Source organism: Gadus morhua, chromosome 10 (genome assembly GCF_902167405.1).
Source record: "Gadus morhua chromosome 10, gadMor3.0, whole genome shotgun sequence".
Classification (NCBI taxonomy): domain Eukaryota; kingdom Metazoa; phylum Chordata; class Actinopteri; order Gadiformes; family Gadidae; genus Gadus; species Gadus morhua.
The window spans coordinates 5,604,411-5,623,614 of NC_044057.1; the positions used below are offsets into that span (position 1 = coordinate 5,604,411).

The following is a 19,204-nucleotide window of genomic DNA, read 5'->3' on the forward strand; positions in this document are numbered from 1 at the left end:
ACTACGGTGCAACTACAACATAGCCTATAATTCAAGGAATATCTTTTAATGTGTTCCCCACAGCCAGCTTTATTTGGAACACACACACGAGCGCACACACTCTGTCTATCACGGACATGTGCAAAGAGAAATACATTCAAATGATATAGTATCAAGGAATTACTCCTTCAACCAGCACCCAGTTCCAAATGCCTGGTCTAATGTGTCAATCTTGTTTAGCACATCCAAGGGCCAATAAAAGGAATCAGTCGAAATTCCGGTCACCAATTTGCCAGAGTACTTTCACTACTGTTGCCAACTGATCTTTTAGGTAGCTCTGCCAGGCTGTTTTAGGAAATAAATCGATTGTTGGTGAGCGTTGATAGGCAATCTAACACATTTATTAGTTGACGTCTGTTTCAGATCAGTGATTTAGTTTTCATAAATGGGGCAAGGGTTGCTATCCGAGGTGCTGATTCCCCTCAAGCCTCAATAGGAGGGATTTAATCCTGCTCTATAGTAAGGTTATATCTGGCACAGAGGGGAATTTGGGGACTTTTGCATCTGGCTATAGTGCTTATAGAGCTTGTGTGAAAATAGATGCGATTTAACTGACAACATGTAATAGATATGTTATGACACAAGCACCTCATAACAGCAAAACTTGCCATAGCCTATAACATACCATTAAACGGTGGCTTAATTTATTCTAAACATTGAAGCAACACAATGTATTGCTGTGTCATTTAAAACGGCCAATATAAATTTTTTATTTTATTTATTTTTTATGGTGGTTTTGGGCACAAACATAAATGCTGTGTGACACAAGCCTACAAGACTACACTTCAGCCTAAACATAGGTCTGAGTTACACTCACTAACAAGTTAGTGCATATTAAAGAACTCCATTATTGATAGGTTTTCCTTTCCATAATTTGCGCTAGTATAACTATGTTGCGTGAAATAGCATTTTGGATGATTTTATATAAACTTGAGTAATTATATCAGTTTCAAAGCATATTTACACTAGCTTGTACTAACTAATTAGTTGCACAGCAATCATATAGTTTGTGCGAAGTTCTGGTTATCGAGATGTTGGTGACTCGGCGGTATAATGTAAAACTTAAAAAAATTATTGTAGTTTGTTAATCTACTTTTTAAGACACACACACACAAATACACTCACACACAGACACATAAAGTCCCCCCCCCCCCCCCCCCCCCCCACACACACACACACACACACACACGCACGCACACACACACACACACACACACACACACACACACACACACACACACACACACACACACACACACACACACACACACACACACACACACACACACACGCACACACATGTCTACGAAACAGGCTGATATTGAAACAAAAAAATCAAAGTACAGACAAAATTATTTTATCCACCATTTTAATGATCTCATGGTTAAAGTATTTCCATTCGTACTAGTATTTTGATATTATCACAGTGGGAGGAGGCAGGAGCCATGACGTCACGGGGCAGAGAAAGAAAGGAACGGCCGGCCAATAGTAGCGTTGCCAGATTGGGCTAGATTTCCCAGACCAATCCCAGCCGAGATTGTGCTTGGAAGTCTGTTCCAATCTGGCAACACTAGCCAATAGCAGCGCGATGCACTAATAACCACTTAACGTCAACACAACCGCGCCTGCTCCGCTGTAATTGCTCGTCGATGACGAAATACAAGACACCACACACCTAAAAAAACGAAACTCTGAGGTCTGAGGGACCAGGTCCGACCGGATATAAACACGCATCAGCACTGGATCGCCGCGGCCTGTTACCTCGAGCTAGCTGGCTACATCGGCTAGCTTCAGAGCAAAGTGAAACTCGTTCCCCCTCGGCTAGCTTCCCGCTAGCTAGCTAGCTAGCTGGCTACCTTGCACAGCTAGCGGTAGTTAGCTAGCTGGCGAGCGAGCCCAGAGGATCTATCCGAGCCATGGACGAGCTAGTGGTGGAGGTGAGGGGCACCAGCGGGGCTTTCTACAAGGTAATTCCACTTTTTATTGTTCATAATTATCCTGGTACTGAGTAGAGCTTTGCATTAATGAGCGCTGGTTTTAAGGAGCTAGCGAGCTATCTCACTAAATGCTAGAACACACAGCTATCACACACACAGTGATGCACCCAGAAAAGCACATCACTATAAACCTAACTGCTGTAGTGGTGTGTCTATAATGGTGTTCATAGTACTAACCAGATCAAACTAGCTTAAGTGGGGTACGTGTATTGGTTTAGCAGGACAGATGATGGTTTTAGTGGGAGGCGTGTAACTCCAAACGCTAACCTGCAGATTGCATGATCTGTGTGCAGGAATAAACAAGCATCAGTTGTTGTGTGTGACAACGTGACACTGCATTTCAACAAAGGGACCAGGAGCCCATTTGAGTTGGACCAGGGTTCAACCCACTTTTGTGGGTTGAACCAAGTTGCATCTAGCTGGCCTCATTGTTATGACCATGTAGCTCATACGATCTCGTTGAATCCACACTTGCATTCCAGTAATTGTCTTCATGAACAGAGTGTGTATGATTCTGAAGTTTGGTGGACGATTTGGCTGACGACAACCCTGCCAGTTGTCGACCAAGCAGCTCGTTAGCCATTGGTATACTTTGCTTTAAACCTGTTGCTTTTTGTTATGAGTGATCTGGTCTTAAGTAATTAAAAAGATCTTTAATCCAAATTTGTGTGTGTGTGTGTGTGTGTGTGTGTGTGTGTGTGTGTGTGTGTGTGTGTGTGTGTGTGTGTGTGTGTGTGTGTGTGTTTGCGCCCATAAAGGCCTGCTCAGCGTTGTAGTCGACCTCTAAAGTTGCAATATATGAATGATGCACTAGACATGCAGTATAACTTGCTTTTAGGAGAGGCTGTTGGAAATGAGTCACGTGTATTTAAGACAATGGCAAAACATGCGGTTGACACTCACCATGGGTATTAAGTGCATGCCTTTTGAGTGTGTTTGATTGGCTGACTTGAGTATTTGGCTGTCATGCAGGCTTTCATAAAAGATGTTCACGAGGGAACTGTGACTGTGGCGTTTGAGAACAAGTAAGTAACACACACACACTCAAGCACTCACACACATTGTTCCCCATTGTCTCGCTCAGCGATCCATCATCCAATGCTTGTGAACTAATCGGTTTTCTGTGCGTGTGAATCCAGCTGGCAGCCCGAGCGTCAGATCCAGTTCCAGGACGTCCGCTTCCCTCCCCCGATGGGTTTCCTCAAGGAGATCAACGAGAATGACGAGGTCGAGGTAGGATCCTCCATGTATTCTGCGGCCCGTCTTCTCTTGTTGTGTTGTCATGGCCTCATGTTGTTGTTTACAAAAGCGACGGAGTGCTGCCTCTGTGATGAAACTAGGGCCTGAGCAGCCTTGGTTGTTCTACTGCTCAGCGTTAGTCTTTGCTGGGGGTTCCCTCGAGAAAACTATCAGATTGCATTTTTTTGTATCAGCGCTATGAATCTGTATTTCTTTTTTTGTTGACCCAACCATGAGTTGTTCAATTTTTTGCCTGATAAGTTGGATGTCTGCTTTATGTTTTCATTTTTTTAAGGTCTATTCCAGGGCAAATGACAAGGAACCTTGTGGGTGGTGGCTGGCCAAGGTTCGCATGGTCAAAGGAGAGGTATGTCTTCATTGAAGTGTGGTATATCTGAACCTCTGTTCAATTTTTAGTTTGGTCCGCTGGGCCAGCCACTTTGTTATGCCAATTATATTTTACAAAACTATTATAAACCGGCTGACACAGGTTCTTCATCTGTTGGATAAAAATATACTGTGGAAAAATGTGTACATAGATTCCCTGGTCATGGACGTCTTTTGTGATCTGATAGTGAACATTCTAGTCAGTCTAGTGATTTAAACATGATTTAGGTCAATTTTTCTGTTAGTCATATCCATTAGTTGGGTTTTAAAATCGAACTGTTATTCGGTGATTCATGTCAGATAGGCTTGTGTCTTGTAGCCCCGATGACTCTTTTGGTGTTGGGCTAATCTTACATACGCTCCCTCTCTCTATCACACTCTCTCCTCTCTCAAGTGGTTTTGCTTCTATAGCCTCTTGTCTATTTTCTCTCTCCTCGTTCTTCTTCTCTTGCGATGTTCAAAGCCACTGGGATCACAGCCCCAAGGGGTCTGTGGTCTAACTGCCGGCCCTCTCTGACCTCCCTCCGTAGTTCTACGTCATCGAGTACGCCGCCTGCGACGCCACGCTGAACGAGATTGTGACGCTGGAGCGGCTGAGGCCGGTCAACCCCAACACCCCGGCCACCAAGAGCACCTTCCTGAAGATCGACCTGGACGTGCCAGAGGACCTGCGGCAGATGTGAGCGCTTCCCTCGCACACCTCTTGCAAACACACACTACGCTGCAGTGCATGGACGGAGAAGGGAATGATAGGGTGCTTTAGAGAGGAACACATGGCTACCTTAACTCCTACACCTCGAGCATGCAGACACACACACCACTGAATGAATGGATGGAGAAGGCAAGGACGCTTTAGAGAGGAACACATGGCTACCTTAACTCCTACACCTCGAGCGTGCAGACACACACACCGCTGAATGAATGGATGGAGAAGGCAAGGACGCTTTAGCGAGGAACACATGGCTACCTTCTCTCCCACACCTCGAGCGAACAAACACGCATACACACACCACTGCAGGGCATGGACGGAGAAGGGAAGGATGCTTTAGAGAGGGACACATGGCTTCCTTCACTCCCACACCTCAAGCATGCAGACACACACACCGCTGCAGGTGCAAGATCTACATTTTACTTTTTTTTTTTTTTTTGGGCATTTTTTCGTTACGGAAAAACAAAAAAAATAAAAAAATTCAGGATTTTGTTGTATTGTTACCTCTGCAAACAATACAGATCAACAAAGGCTCAATAGAGTAAATATCATTTTTATTATTTAACCTGACTTCAGTGTAGCTAACAAGGAGGGAGTAAATCAAAACTCTTCCTGCCCCCAAAGTTCTTCTAGCAACTTGAACAATAGCAGTCTCTGTGATCAAACCACCGTAACCCTCTCTCCAGGCTTCACTTCCTAGCCAGCATCATTTGTAAAAATTACTTCCTGGTACCTATTCTGCCAAAGGGCACTTAGAATGGGTGCAGCTAGCACACATATAAACAGCAGCTGAACTTTTGTCTTTGTGATAAGACTTTTCGTATAGTAGTTGTGGTGATCCATTTTACCGGCGCAGGGTTGGTCTTAAGAAGCCTAATTACCCGTAGGTGTGGTTTGGGCGTAACGTGCAATAAACCAATGAGAGTGCCAGCTCCCATCCCCTTTAAGAGCCATGAGCGCATTTGAATTTGACAAGTTGATATTTTGACAGCTTGTCTGCAGTCTCCGATGAGACAGATGCACATGAATTTCAAACTTCAAATGGCTGTTTCAATTCACACATGGAACTAAGGTTTTCTTCCACAACTTCAGAAATACAGAGTCCTCAAATAAATTTCGGCAAAGAAAACTTGACACACATATGTTATGCGGTAACTGTGGTTTTATTTAATGATGTACGCAATACATTATAAACATAACACACACACACACACACACACACAGGAAATCATTTGGCCTGATTCTATGCTATCGGAAGTTTTAGTGAAGCAAGGAGATCAGGCTGCCATGAGTTGGTCCCCCTGGTGTAGTCCCTAAACAGGGTGCAGGCTTCACATTTTAAAGTACATTTTCTTCTCAGAACATAACTTGCATCATATGCTGTTTATGACATTTTATGCAGGATTTGCAACGCAAACACAATGTTCTATATCTTTCGTTTTCCATATGGATGGATTACAATGTGGGTCGATCTCGGGAGTGCATTGTGCGATCCACTCGGATTGAGTGTTGTCTCTCTCTGCATTGCAGGTGCTCCAAGGAGTCCACCCACAAGGACTTCAAGAAGGCGGTGGGTGCGTTCAGCATCACGTACGACTCGGACGCCAAGCAGCTCATCATACTGGTCAGTTCCCAGTCGGTCTCATTCTACCAGAACCAAATGCCCACGGCCCTGTGGCTACACGTCACAGATGATTCCCTCTATGGATGAGACCCACCTGTACTTGTTTTTAGCCACGTGCGAGACGCATGCTGTGGTTCAGGTACTAACTGGTGGCTATGGTCTGCAGTCTGTGAACGAGGTGAGCGCCAAGCGGGCCCAGATGATGAGTGACATGCACTTCAGGAGCCTGCGCACCAAGATGTCTCTCATGCAGCGCAACGAGGAGGCCAGTCGACAACTGGAGGTATTATTTTAAACATAATTTGTGCTAAATCAGGTTGTCCCACAGCTCTCTATAGGCAAGGCGCCTCCACTAAATAACCCATCGCCTCCGCCAACAAATGACCTTTTCACACCATGATGAGACTGCACATCCATTCACGCCAGCATTTGCATTCAATCGAACAGTAATGATACGCTAAAAGCCTGGTATACTTCATGAGATAATGCAATAAACTTGTTTCATGGTATTCAAATCCGATTTGAGGCACAACCCCCATCGGTAAAGTGATGGTGAGAGCAAACGCTGATTCCACTTCAACGGTTTCAGCGGGCAGCCCTGCGCCACTGCTTGCCTCTTTCACTGTAGTTTTCGTCAGGTTGACGAAGGCTTTAAAGGCCTCAGGAACGCAGAAAACACTCCCAAGAACCAAAATGAGACTCATGGAGACTATAAAGGGCCCGGAAGAGACTATTGAGTTTAAATACACTGGCAGTGCCTGGCCCTAAACACTGAACATGAATAACAACGTTCCGTCTGCGTGGTCGCAGAGCTCCAGGCAGCTGGCGTCCCGGTTCCACGAGCAGTTCGCCGTGCGGGACGACCTGATGGGTCTGGCCATCGGGACGCACGGCGCCAACATCCAGCAGGCCCGCAAGGTGCCCGGGGTGACCACCATCGACCTGGACGAGGAGACCTGCACCTTCCACATCTACGGAGAGGTGGGGGGGCCGCCCACGCATACATACAGCCCCCTGGTACAGCAGGGGAGAGCCGACCGCTCCAGGGTTAATGCTGCTGTGGTGCAGGTTCCCGAGTTGGAAATGCAGAGAGCAGAATGAAGTGAGAGCAAGATAATAAAAACAATGGAACATCGCCTCGCTCTCTGCTCCAATCAGAGAAGAGATGCCCTGATTGGGCAGCTGGGAGCCTTAAAAAATTGGCTCGTTCAGATGCAGGCGCAGTCAACTAGAAACAGATGGATATTCTCACAGTGCATTTCAGCTGCTAAAAACCGACAGATCGCTGTGCCATTTCCAACAAACTACACTCAAAGAATAGCTCTTAAATTTGACCTGCAGCACCTTTTTAAAGGGGACATATTATACCACCTTACAAGCCGTTTCGAAAATCTGCCCCATATGACATCACTAGTGGGCATGTCCACCTAGATCTGTGCTGGATAGATGAGCAACGTTTACGTCAGTCCACTGGGTAGCCTGGTAGACTGATCTATCCAGCGCAGATCTAGGTGGACACGCCCACTAGTGATGTCATATGGGACAGATTATCGAAACGGCTTGTAAGGCTAATCACACTCGCACCTGGTGGTATAATATGTCCCCTTTAAATGAACAGTTTATTTGCAATACCACTCGGATCAGTTCGCTGGAGAAGTGAATCGTGCATTTTATTTTGTTCTTGACAAACGGTTGACTCGTGAGCGAGCGTTTTGTCACATTTTGTGTCATGGTGCCACCTGTATTGGCCGTCAGCTGTCCTAGTAGTACACGTTGCCTGGAACTAGCTGGAACAGTGGCTTCATCTCAGACCATGTGCTTTCAGGACCAGGAGGCCGTGCGTAAAGCCAGGAGTTTCCTAGAGTTCTCCGAAGACGTCATCAAAGTTCCCAGGCTTTTAGTCGGTAAGTACATTTTACAGTACATTATAAAGAATTAAAAAAATAAATATATATTTTTCAAAATAAGGCATTTCTGCTGTGTAAACTTGTTAGGTTTTCTCTATAGTTCAACTAAATGAAATCAATATAATAAATAAGAAAATGCATATTTATTTATTTATTTTTCATCTTTTTTTAATTAAATTGCAGCCTTCTGCGGCCGGTTATACAATCGCAAAAGGCTGATATTGCGATTCAATGAATCGTGCAGCACTATTTTGCTGTGCATGTGCACAGTCATGAAGCACAAAACCTATTTTTAGTATCTGACGGTGGTCTTTGCCTGTGATGCCTCTCCCTCCGGCCCACAGGGAAGGTGATCGGCAAGAACGGCAAGCTGATCCAGGAGGTGGTGGATAAGTCTGGCGTGGTGCGTGTCCGCATCGAGCCCGAGAACGACAAGAAGCCCAGCCCGCCGTCCGATGAGGTGCGTGGGTCCCATGCTCCCAGGATCCAAACGAACCCAGCCGCTCATGTGGGTCCCACGGTGGCGACTGTACCCTCTCATCCCCTCCCTGTCGCCCTCTTTCTCCACACCAGGGGTTGGTGCCTTTTGTGTTTGTGGGGACCAAGGAAAGCATCTCCAACGCCAAAGTGCTGCTGGACTACCACCTCAACTACCTCAAGGTGAGCGTCTCCATGCCGGCAGTGTTCTGCTTTAACCCCGGGGGTCTGCAGTCCGTCCTACTGTAATACAGCAGACGCTAAAGAGCCCGGGCTGGAAACCAAGATCACCAGAGATATGACTCCTGTTTCAGGAGGAAGTTAGTCTACCGAGGAAGTAGTAGTCCAAGCTTTCAGATGGGGATTTAAAGAGGTTGTATTTCTACACTAGCGAGTCTGCTTTAGTCTAATTGATTAGACTATACTGCTACAGACACAGTTCTGGCCGCAGACAGGACATTGTGCTGCACGTGTTGAAGTGTTTCCATTGATCTGGGACCCGCTCTCGGCCCTGTTGAAACCTCCTCCTCCTCCTCCTCCTCCTCCTCTCTCCGCAGGAGGTGGACCTGCTCCGTCTGGAGCGTCTTCAGATCGACGAGCAGCTCCGGCAGATCGGAGGCGGGGGAGGCGGCGGCGGCGGAGGGGGAGGCCCCCGCAACCTCAAGGACAAGGCCTACGTCTTCGACAACGGCATGGGCCGAGGGGGGGGCGGGGCCGGGGGCAAGGGCTACGCGGGTGGGGGAGGAAGAGGAGGCCGGGGGAGGCGAGGAGGAGGAGGAGCTGCCTTCACATCAGGTACGCTCCGTCACTGAAAGGCGGGTTGTTTTTTAAATACCGTTGCAGCACTAATTGAAGTGTATTTGTGGCCATCTGTATTATTAGGGTCCTACGAAAAACATAGGAACCCTATTGAATTCGTTAGTATTATTATAAATAATAAAAATCCTGACATTCAGCCATATCTCAAAAACGACAAGCTCAAAAGTTATAAAGATAACTTATTAAAATGGGTAAGGGCGTCAAAGGATGGGCCTGAATTAACAATAGGTGGCGCTATCACAAGCCTTTTGAAGTGCCACATACTCAACTGGCTGCCATTTTCACTCGGAAAGTGCAATGCCTGAAACTGCGTCTGCCTCATGACCATTGGGTTGTTGGTTCAAGTCCAACCTCAACCAACCATTTGTGAGGTGTGTTAAAATATCAAATAATGTTTGCCATCATGTATTCATCAAGCCACCATGCTCGTCATACAGTAGGACCCCGTCATGGTTGCTTGCAACTCTATTTATTATAATTAGATTTAGCATGAAGACCCGCGGCCGCCCTCTCCTCCCCCGCCCTCTATAACATAGCTGCAGTGTCGCATGACCCCCCCACCCCCCCAGGCACCAACTCGGAGGCCTCCAACGCCTCCGAGACGGAATCGGACCACCGAGACGAGCTCAGCGATTGGTCACTGGCGCCCACCGACGAGCTGGTGACAGGGGGCGGGACCCTGCCTCGGCGCGCCGACACGAGGAAGAGGGGGGGGGCATCTGGAGGGCCCCGGGGCCGAGGGGGGCGGGGCGGAGGACGTGGAGGCTATAAAGGTGTGTGTGTGTGTGTGTGTGTGTGTGTGTGTGTGTGTGTGTGTGTGTGTGTGTGTGTGTGTGTGTGTGTGTGTGTGTGTGTGTGTGTGTGTGTGTGTGTGTGTGTGTGGTCTGTGTGTGTGTGGTCTGTGTGTGTGTTGGATGTGGTCCGTGTGTGTGTGTGTGTGTGTGTTGGATGTGGTGTGTGTGTTGGATGTGGTCTGTGTGTGTGTGTGTGTTGGATGTGTTCCGTGTGTGTTGTTGGACGTGTTCCTTGTTTTTATATGCTCGTGTCTTGATGAGTCGTGGCTGCTCTTCCCCCCTCCAGGTGATGACCTTCCCTGGGGAGAGCCGCGACCTCGCTACGTCAGGGACACCAAGACCAGAGGGCCGGAGGAATCCCTGCAGGTAACCCCTCACACCCCCGTCCAACACGCCCTCGACCAGCCAGGCCGGGCTTTGGAGGGCAGTGTTTGACATGTCAATGTACAGTAACTGTTACATTAGATGTTTATTTAGCCAAATGCAGCATAGTGCAGTGAGGGCTGGCCCACAAAATAATTTGTCCTTGGAGTAATATTAGAAAAATATTTAAATATTTGCTAAGGAAAAACGAGTCGATCCATAGTGCCTACCCTGCGGAATCGTGTTTGGATCATTTTTTTCCTTTTAATTGCTGCAGGGTTATTTAAATAATGCAAAAAGCCAAACTATAACATTGCGTAGGGTTGCTGCGTGTGCTAAGCCAGTTCCAATTATCCCAAAGCAAATGGATGGTTGAACTTTTGTGCAAAGTTTTCATCAAACTGCAGAGCAGGATTACCGCTATTCCCCCGAAGAGGAAGCAGCCAGGCACTAATGTGGCTCACATAAGCGGCAGAGCGTCCCTCCCTGTCCCTGTTGCATCTTGTATGGATGCAACCAAAATCATCTGAATTAATGTACACTTATAATTATTATTACCACCAGTTATTGTGACGTCTGTCTCTCGGTTTCGGACGGCAGCTGTGAAAGTGCTGCAGAGCATTGACTAATGTACTCAAATCAGAATACTAAACTAAGAGGACATGGTCATCCCAGGTTTTGGCCAGGCTTTTTGAGGATGCTTACCGTTACCTCAATGGAACCTTTGGCCTTCCATATGTTTAGTATTTCATCCCGGGGATAACAGTGAAATATTCAAGCTCAATGTAAACAAACCCTCAACCTGCAGTTCACCAATATCTATAAGCATCAAAACTAAACTGGGATCTGCACTAGTGCAGTGGACTCCCACAACAACACCATGAAGGAGAACAATATCCTTGAATAGTTTCAAAGGGGTGATGCTATGCCACCAGCTGAGAGTGTGATTAGCCATTACAGGCCGTTTGAAGGCACAGGGAAGGGCAGGTTTTCAAACGGCCTGTAATGACTAATCAGACTCACACCTGGCGGCATAATATCACCCCTTTAATAAGATCAACCAATAAAATGTGAATATTGAAATGATCTAAAACAAGCCTGCTATCACGGGTATGAAGATGAATAACAAGTCAGCTCTGATGACCTCTCTTCTCCCTGTCTCTCTTCCCGTCTCTCCTCTCTGTCTCTCCTCTCTGTCTCTCTTCCCGTCTCTCCTCCTTTCTCTCCTCTCTCTCTCTCCTCCCATCTCTCCTCTCTGTCTCTCTTCCCGTCTCTCCTCCTTTCTCTCCTCTCTCTCTCTCCTCCCATCTCTCCTCTCCTCTCTCTCCTCCCTGTCTCTCCTCCCTGTCTCTCCTCCTTTCTCTCCTCTCTCTCTCCTCCCATCTCTCCTCTCGGTCTCTCTTCCCGTCTCCTCTCCTCTCTCTCCTCCCTGTCTCCTCCCTGTCTCTCCTCTCCTCCCTGTCTCTCCTCCCATCTCTCCTCTCTGTCTGTCCTCCCGTCTCTCTCCTCTCTCCTGTCTCTCCTCCCGTCTCTCTCCTCTCTCCTCTCTGTCTCTCCTCCCGTCCCTTTCCTCTCTCCCATCTCTCCTCTCTGTCTCTCCTCCCGTCCCTCTCCTCTCTCCTCTCTGTCTCCCCTCTCTGTCTCTCCTCCCATCTCTCCTCTCTGTCTCTCCTCCCGCCTCTCTCCTCTCTCTCCTCACCTCTTTAGATCCGCGTGGACAGCAATAACGAGCGTAGCGTGCAGCACGCCCCGGCCGGGAGAGGAGGAGGGGGAGGTGGTGCAGGAGGAGGAGGCGGCGGCGGCGGCGGCCTAGCGGGGGGCGCCCCCTCCACCTCCTCCCAGGGGGCCCCGGGCGCCGGCGCCGAGGGGCCCTCGCGACACCCACCGCGGCCCGTCCGGGAGCGGGTGGCGAAGAAGGACAAACAGGACACGCCCCCGCCGCTGCTGAACGGCGTGTCGTAGGGCGGCGCCACAGCTCGGTCGGAGGGGAGGGGGAGTCGGGGGGGGGGGGGCGGAGCTCGGCGTGCTAATGACCAGCGGTGGGCGTGGTGGACTGTCGTCATCTCCATACGTTCAGAAAACACACACACACACAGTAGAATACAGGGGGCCTCTGTGTTAGGGCCCCGCTCTGTCGCTCGGTCCCTCGTCTGAGTTAGGCGTTCATACACGTGCGAACACGCACTCCTTCGAATCTGGAGATTCTTTACTTCAATGGGTTTTAGTTTTTCGGTCGTATCTACGTACGTTTCTTTGCTATCTAGCGCGCTCTGTTGTGATCTGCACCTGGGGTTCCTGGGATTCGCCGCTCTCGAGGAAAATCCTGAAGAAAAGTGACTCATTCGTACCGATGGGAAGGTAGAATAGAACAAGATTCGGTCCACTACCCATCGCAGTCACAGTTTTTACATTCCTCCTCGCTTCCCCCCCCCCCCGTCCCTCCGCTTCCCATGCTGACCAACGGGACTATCGAGTGAATAATTGGTTTACGAGGCCAGCAGCAGGGGTGAACGTTCGGCTGCATGTAATTGTAAGCACCACAGGTGTCCCTGACCTTGCTCGACCTTCCCCTGCTAGACTCCGCCGCCGCGGTGCGTCTGATCTGTGAGGTGAATTCAAAACGGGACTGCAGTGTCTCTGAGGGGCCAGCCGTAGAAGTGCTGGCCGTTTGGCGAGGGTTCGTTGTTTAAGGGCCAGGAAAATGTTTTCATTACAATTCATTCATGGGCCGTTTTGATTATGTTGCCGGGGCTAGGTGAAAGGTGTACCCCCAATATCAGTTAGTTTCAAGCGCTTGACTTTCTCCGTGCGTCATCATGCTGACGAGAAAGTCCTTTTTAATTGTACATGAAGTCCGGCGTTACGACCTCCCCTTGTCGCTTCCTTATGAGGAATCCATTTAAATAGTGACCACTGGAACCCCCGTTTTTTAATTTAGTATTTTTAGACCGGTTTATTTTGACCAAATTGTGTGGGTTTGAAACCCAACCGACCGTATATTCTAACTAGGTGTTGCATATGCTGTTCCTTTTAAATTTTTATACAAATTGTCTATACTGAGACAGCTGTCTTCTTGCCCGCGATCCTCTTGGTGACATTCTCCATTCCTGTTCCACTCCTCCTGCTCAAAGAGGCGTCCAAATAAGAACCTGACTGCAAGATCCTTCATTAGACCAGCACAGAATTGTTTATTTCTCATGGTGAAATATATCTCAGACCTTTTTAAAGTAATGACACAAACAAAAACTTTTTTAAACCAACGATCCATTGTGGACCTCCAACTCAATGAATGGCTCTGGAGCGTTCTCCATGGAAACATCTAGAACTGTATCCACGGCAGCAGCTGAACGGACTACGAGCTGGCCCTCTGATGGAAGCCATTCCTGACCGCCGCACCTTGTCCACTTGTCTTATGATGACTTAGAAGTGATTGCTGTGGTTTGAATGGATTTGTGTAGAATTGCAATTAAGTGTGTACCAGTGGACATGGAGACTTTAGAGAATTTCCTAACGACTAAACCCTAAGGGACTTAAGTAGTGTCGTCGGTGTGTAAACGTGTAATATCGACCGTGTAAGGGCTTCTCAGACTGTTCGTAGCCTTTATTGGGTATTAATGGACTTTTTCTTTGTTATTTTCTTTGCACTGCAATAGATTCGACGTTGCACATAGCATCGATTAACTGCATTTTGCTTGTAAAAATGTGGCGCTAGTTTGCACTTTTATATTATTATTTCATGTATTTCTGTGTTTTGTGTCCCATCAGTGAAAAGGAAAAAAAAAAGTCAAATCTATTTTTGATTGATAACCGGGCGCCGCTACGTCCTGCAAATGCAAACACGTGATTGGTTAGTAGGCTACGAACACTTGGGGAAACCCAGCCATAGTTTGTGTGCCCTGTGCCTTGGAGTTCGTGGCTAGTATACCGTAGACGTCTAAATCAGGGAGGACACTTTTGGTGCAGGTATATAAAAGATGGTTAACATCGCATCCATGGACGCACTGTACAGCCCTGTGAGCCAGCCTAGTGCTTTTTCTAAACATGGAGGATAGTTTGAGGGGGGGGCAGGGGGGTTTGGTTTACTGCCATCTTTATGCAGCTGATGTATCGACAGCCACCAAAGCTCTGTCTGTCCTGCTAGTAAAAATAAGGCCTATCACTGGTTCTGCTAGTATACATAAGGCCTATAACTGGTTCTGCTAGTAAACATAAGGCCCATTACTGGTCCATTTGGTATGAATTGGGGACCTTTCTTAACGTTTTTACCCATGGCGCTTTGGACTTTTTCTTTCTCTTGCTCTCCCATGATCCCTGTGGACAAATGCTAAAAATGACCCCTAATTTTAGCACAAAATAAGTTAAAAGATGTATTTCCCTCGCAGCCTGTAGATTCTCGCTCTTGTTGGTTTGGCTTTTACCTGGTAGGACACATGGCCTGGGTGGAGGGGGGGAAACGGTATCTCTGATAATATTGAATGATTATTGCCCTGCAGTGCATGCAGCTACTTAAACTGTTCAGGACCCACGAAATGGCGTTGAAAAAAAATCCCTTTTATATTTATACAGAAACAGCATCCGAGTGGAGAGCAGTTGAATTAAACTTGCAATAGAAAACACAAGGCCGGCCCGCCTGCGTCGCATCATGGGTGCTTTCTGAACAGAATGTAGGAATATCAAAATCATGTTGGAAAAGCATTTAGGACCACAATCAAAACCCCTGTCACTAAGTGGTTTCCCCATTTTTATTTTTATTTTTAATTAATGTGACCGTACCTCCTTCTGCAAGCATTTAGCATCCTTCCTTATTTTTCTGCTATGCATTCGGGTCCAAATCTGAAAGCAACTGGAATATTGGCCAACAGTAGTTAGCCATTGAGTTCATACTGGATATAGGGTTATCCATTGATTGTAAAAGATTAAAAGGGGGTGAAGGGATCCAGTTTACTTGCATACTGTATATAATGATGTCTTGAATTGTCTAATGAGAGAAAAAACTATTTGTACTATTCTTTCAAACGTGCACTTATTATCCCTGATCTGTGTGTTTAATACTAGAGCTCTTGATAATAAATGTGTGAACTGTAGTCCACTCCATGTCAGGGGGAGACATGACTAGATCTTTCTTTGGCCAATCTGCTATTTCTAGCAAACAATAGCTCCAAATTGACTGCCTGCTCTATATATTATATGGAACAAATAGTCACATGTTTTATTTTATTTTTTACAAAGAATTTGACAAACAAAGGGGTCACTGCAGTAAAAGGCTGCTAATTGGCTTCTTCGATTTCAGTTTTAGCAAACGACACTAGGGATTAACCTCAGCTCTGGGGTTGAGCGTGTAAGCCTATTAAAACCAAAAATGCCATTACTACTATTAAATAATTCCCAAACTGTAATCTCAGAGCGCATTCGGCACCAGAAACATTGAATCGCAGCTCAATGCTTTTTGGGCTCTTGGTTTCGCGAGTGTAGGATACGTTTGTTTTTCTCAAACGCACTGTGAGGGAGGTGGAGAAGGAGAGGTTTTATGTTCTATTCTCTTATCGAACCTGAAGGTTTAAACTCCATGCTGTACATTACTAAGCTTATGAGACAAACCAGACTTTGGCTGGAAAGTATCCTTCAAATTAACTTGAAATCAGTGGGGAAATGTCATTTGGGGCTGAAGCGTGCGCTTTTTTTTAAAAAAAATGTATCAATATCTATATTGTGGTGTGCTCTTTCATTTACTAATTTTAAGTATTTAGTATCTGCATCAAAGAGTTGACTTGGCCTCCAAAAAGCAATGTCGATGGCCATTGCAGTCACAGGACTGGGACCACTGGATGTTTATCCCCTCGACACAATGGGTGCTGGTACCCAACCAGGAAGCCGGGCATTGCACCGGGCCAGAGGGACCATGTGACGTATTGGATGATGCATCTTTAATTCAACATCAGCACCACTCAGTATAGCTCTAGGGTTTAACTATTGGGGTGGATTCTGTTCTGCTTCCAAGAACCCTCAGAGTCCAGTCAAAGTGATGAAGTCAGTAGAGGAGGGAGATGTTTATTACCCAACACCAGCTGCAACATGGGAATTAGTCTTTATTTTATTTAAACGGCGTAAGGGGAATGCATGGACTGTTGTCTGTAAAATAAAAGTGAGAAATTACCACCTATGGGGGGAGGGAAAGGGAAATAGTCCTATGACAAAGGCTTTAGGACATTGAAGACAGTGTTGTGGGACACTTTGAACCGCATGACTCTAGTTAACGTCAAGGACTTGGAAGAGGATAAGATAGCACTGCCAGCCGTGCATATTATGCTACCGTCCCACACCCCCCTCACGCTCCAAAAAAAATGTGCCTCATATTTACTCCCATGCTATAGTCTGGGACAGAAAACAGGGCTTACTTATTAAATGATTCAAACATTGCATGCTTTGTGCTACATTTGTAAAAAAAAAAAAAAAAGTCTTAAATAACAATGTACAAGACACAACAAAAAATGATGAAACTCATTTGGGATGCTTGCCGGCCGCAGTGAGGAGATCTTCCTAAGATGCATGAGTCTCGAGAGCCACAATAGTCCAATTTGACCCCATCCAATTGAAGAACACAACAGCTCTTCTAAATGACATTAAGGTCATCATGGTTGATGGAACAGCCTGCTGCCCCCTGAGCGTTCAGATCTTCAATGTAAGAAATGTTGAACTACCAGAATGCTTTTGGACATTATTTTCCTGAATGAAAAAGGTGTGTCCTTTTAAACTTGTGAAGTGTACATGATGACACCGTTTTCAAAGCTGATGCTTCACTGTAGACTGAAGACAAGTAGAGATGCTGTACATACTGAAACCAGGGTAGTCTAAATAAATCTCAAAACCTTGTATGGAGGATTCCACTGCACTTTAGAAATCCTCTTTTAAAGTGTTGATTTGTACATAACTAATAGTGGTGGGAAAAATTAGTGTGGGGTTGTACTGAGTCGACATGTCTGGTTATAGTGCAATATATTTTGTATGCAAGCAGTTTCAATAAATAAAATGTAAATCTTACCCTGTGAAAAATGTCTGTCTGTGCTATTTGATGTGACCTGCCTATTGGCTGAGCTGTAAGTCCTGGATGCATCTCATTGGCTAATAGAGTTGACGTGTTCAGCTCATTGGATGAACTGTAAGTCCCAGATATAGCTCATTGGCTCTTAGAGGTGACGTGCGCAACTCATTGGCTGAACTGTGGGTGACTGATACAGCTCATTGGCTGACCTGGGTGGCAGATGCAGCTCATTGGCTGACCTGGGTGGCGGACACAGCTCATTGGCTGAACTGGGTAATGGCTGCATCCCATTTGCTGAACTCGGGGGAGTATCCCCCAATAAATGTTGAGTTAAAAGTAAAGATTGCTTAATATTACTTCGCAAATGCTGATACACAGACTATCTAAACTTATTTAATTATAACAATCAATATGGTATTACATTTGTTTTCATTAAATATATGCGAGAGTCCTGAGAGACGTTTTTAGTTCATTTCAATGGTCTTTGCTTAAGGGAGAACCCTACTCCTGATGTGGCAAGTTCTTCTCTATTCTCACATGTAAAAGGATATGAAGAAACATTGCCATATTACTCGTTGCCCAGTACAAAGATGTCCCTAGTTCTAAAAAGAGGCACTGGCATTGAACGGTTCTTAATCTGGTTTTATGGTCCCTTGAATACAGCGACATCATCTACCCCGGCCCAGGGGCCCCAAGATGAAGTGATCTCAAACCACTACTGAAACTGCTACTAAACTGCGGGGATTTGACCAATGGGACCACAGTTCACCAACGAAGGCATACAAATATATTTCCTGTTAAAAGTAGCTGTAATCCCCGGCCACTTTCAAAAAATTCCTTTAGACGAATTTCTCCCCTCTATAAAGCCTGATGAATGATAAAGTTCAACGAAATAGCTCCATCTGCCATGAAAAGGTTGCAGTCATCATGGAAAAGGTCAATGAGTGGTTCTGTCTGAGGAGCCTTTTGAAGGGGAGCAGGCCAATTTAGACCCGAGTGTTATTAGTGCTGTCAATGACACAGTGGTGGCATACATCAGTGGCATGTGGTTCCACCGCCGTGAATGAAGCATGTGCTACAGTCCACTTCAGTCACTGTTGATGTGATTAAATGCTCACAACCCTAATATAGCTCAGAGGTAGCAAATAAATGATAATTTACAAAAAAGTAGACCGGCCTAACCCCTACCAATTGCTTTTTTGCAACGAAGAATTCAATTTTATTTTGGGACTTAAGTACTTCTAGAGGATTGTCCAAAGCACGCTGTTGAGACAGATGAGACTTTCCTCCAGCATGGAAGAGAAACGACATTACGAGCGGTAAAGTGGCCTTTTATTCAACCGCAACTGGTTCACTTCACTGCCTCTCCTGAGCCACATACGTTTTAGTGTAATGCCTTCCATTCACCACCTGGGGGAGGTGTGGTACTAATAGGTACGGCGGTTTCTCCGTTGGAGCCAGAGGAGCCAAGAAATGTCTTCCTTGGTCATTAAAATCCTGTGACAGACCTAAGCTGTAAGTTAGCACCAATTATATTGGGTTCAAACCAGACCGCTGCCCTTTCAGACTATGTGGTCTGTCTATTAATGTGTCAATTTAGAGCGCCTCTGTGAATGGACACAATATCAACTTTGTAAATTGGATCAGGATGTGACTTATCACTTATTGCATGAAACATAAATTCGGAAAATATGTAATTACGTTTAATTTGTGCATCTGTCTCTTTCACATATTTGATCGTGATTGGCTACCGTACATCGGTCAACATATTCTATCTTTCCGTCCACTGGTTTCATTTATTTTTTGTGTT

General features: G+C 46.2%; 1 protein-coding gene across 2 annotated transcripts; it reads left to right on the plus strand.

The window, feature by feature from the left end:
• Positions 1-1,535: 1,535 nt before the first annotated feature.
• On the plus strand, positions 1,536-16,058 carry fmr1 (fragile X messenger ribonucleoprotein 1). Of its 2 annotated transcripts, none has more exons than XM_030368169.1 (15): positions 1,536-2,006; positions 3,009-3,061; positions 3,176-3,269; positions 3,571-3,642; positions 4,193-4,341; positions 5,902-5,995; positions 6,162-6,278; positions 6,806-6,976; positions 7,821-7,899; positions 8,247-8,362; positions 8,476-8,562; positions 8,937-9,174; positions 9,741-9,971; positions 10,279-10,358; positions 12,063-16,058. In XM_030368169.1, the coding sequence occupies exons 1-15, from the start codon at positions 1,956-1,958 to the stop codon at positions 12,315-12,317; spliced, it is 1,887 nt and encodes a 628-aa protein (XP_030224029.1). In that variant the 5' UTR covers positions 1,536-1,955; the 3' UTR covers positions 12,318-16,058. The 2 variants fall into 2 exon arrangements, with proteins under 2 accessions (XP_030224029.1, XP_030224030.1); XM_030368170.1 differs by having other exon boundaries at positions 9,768-9,971.
• Positions 16,059-19,204: the final 3,146 nt, after the last annotated feature.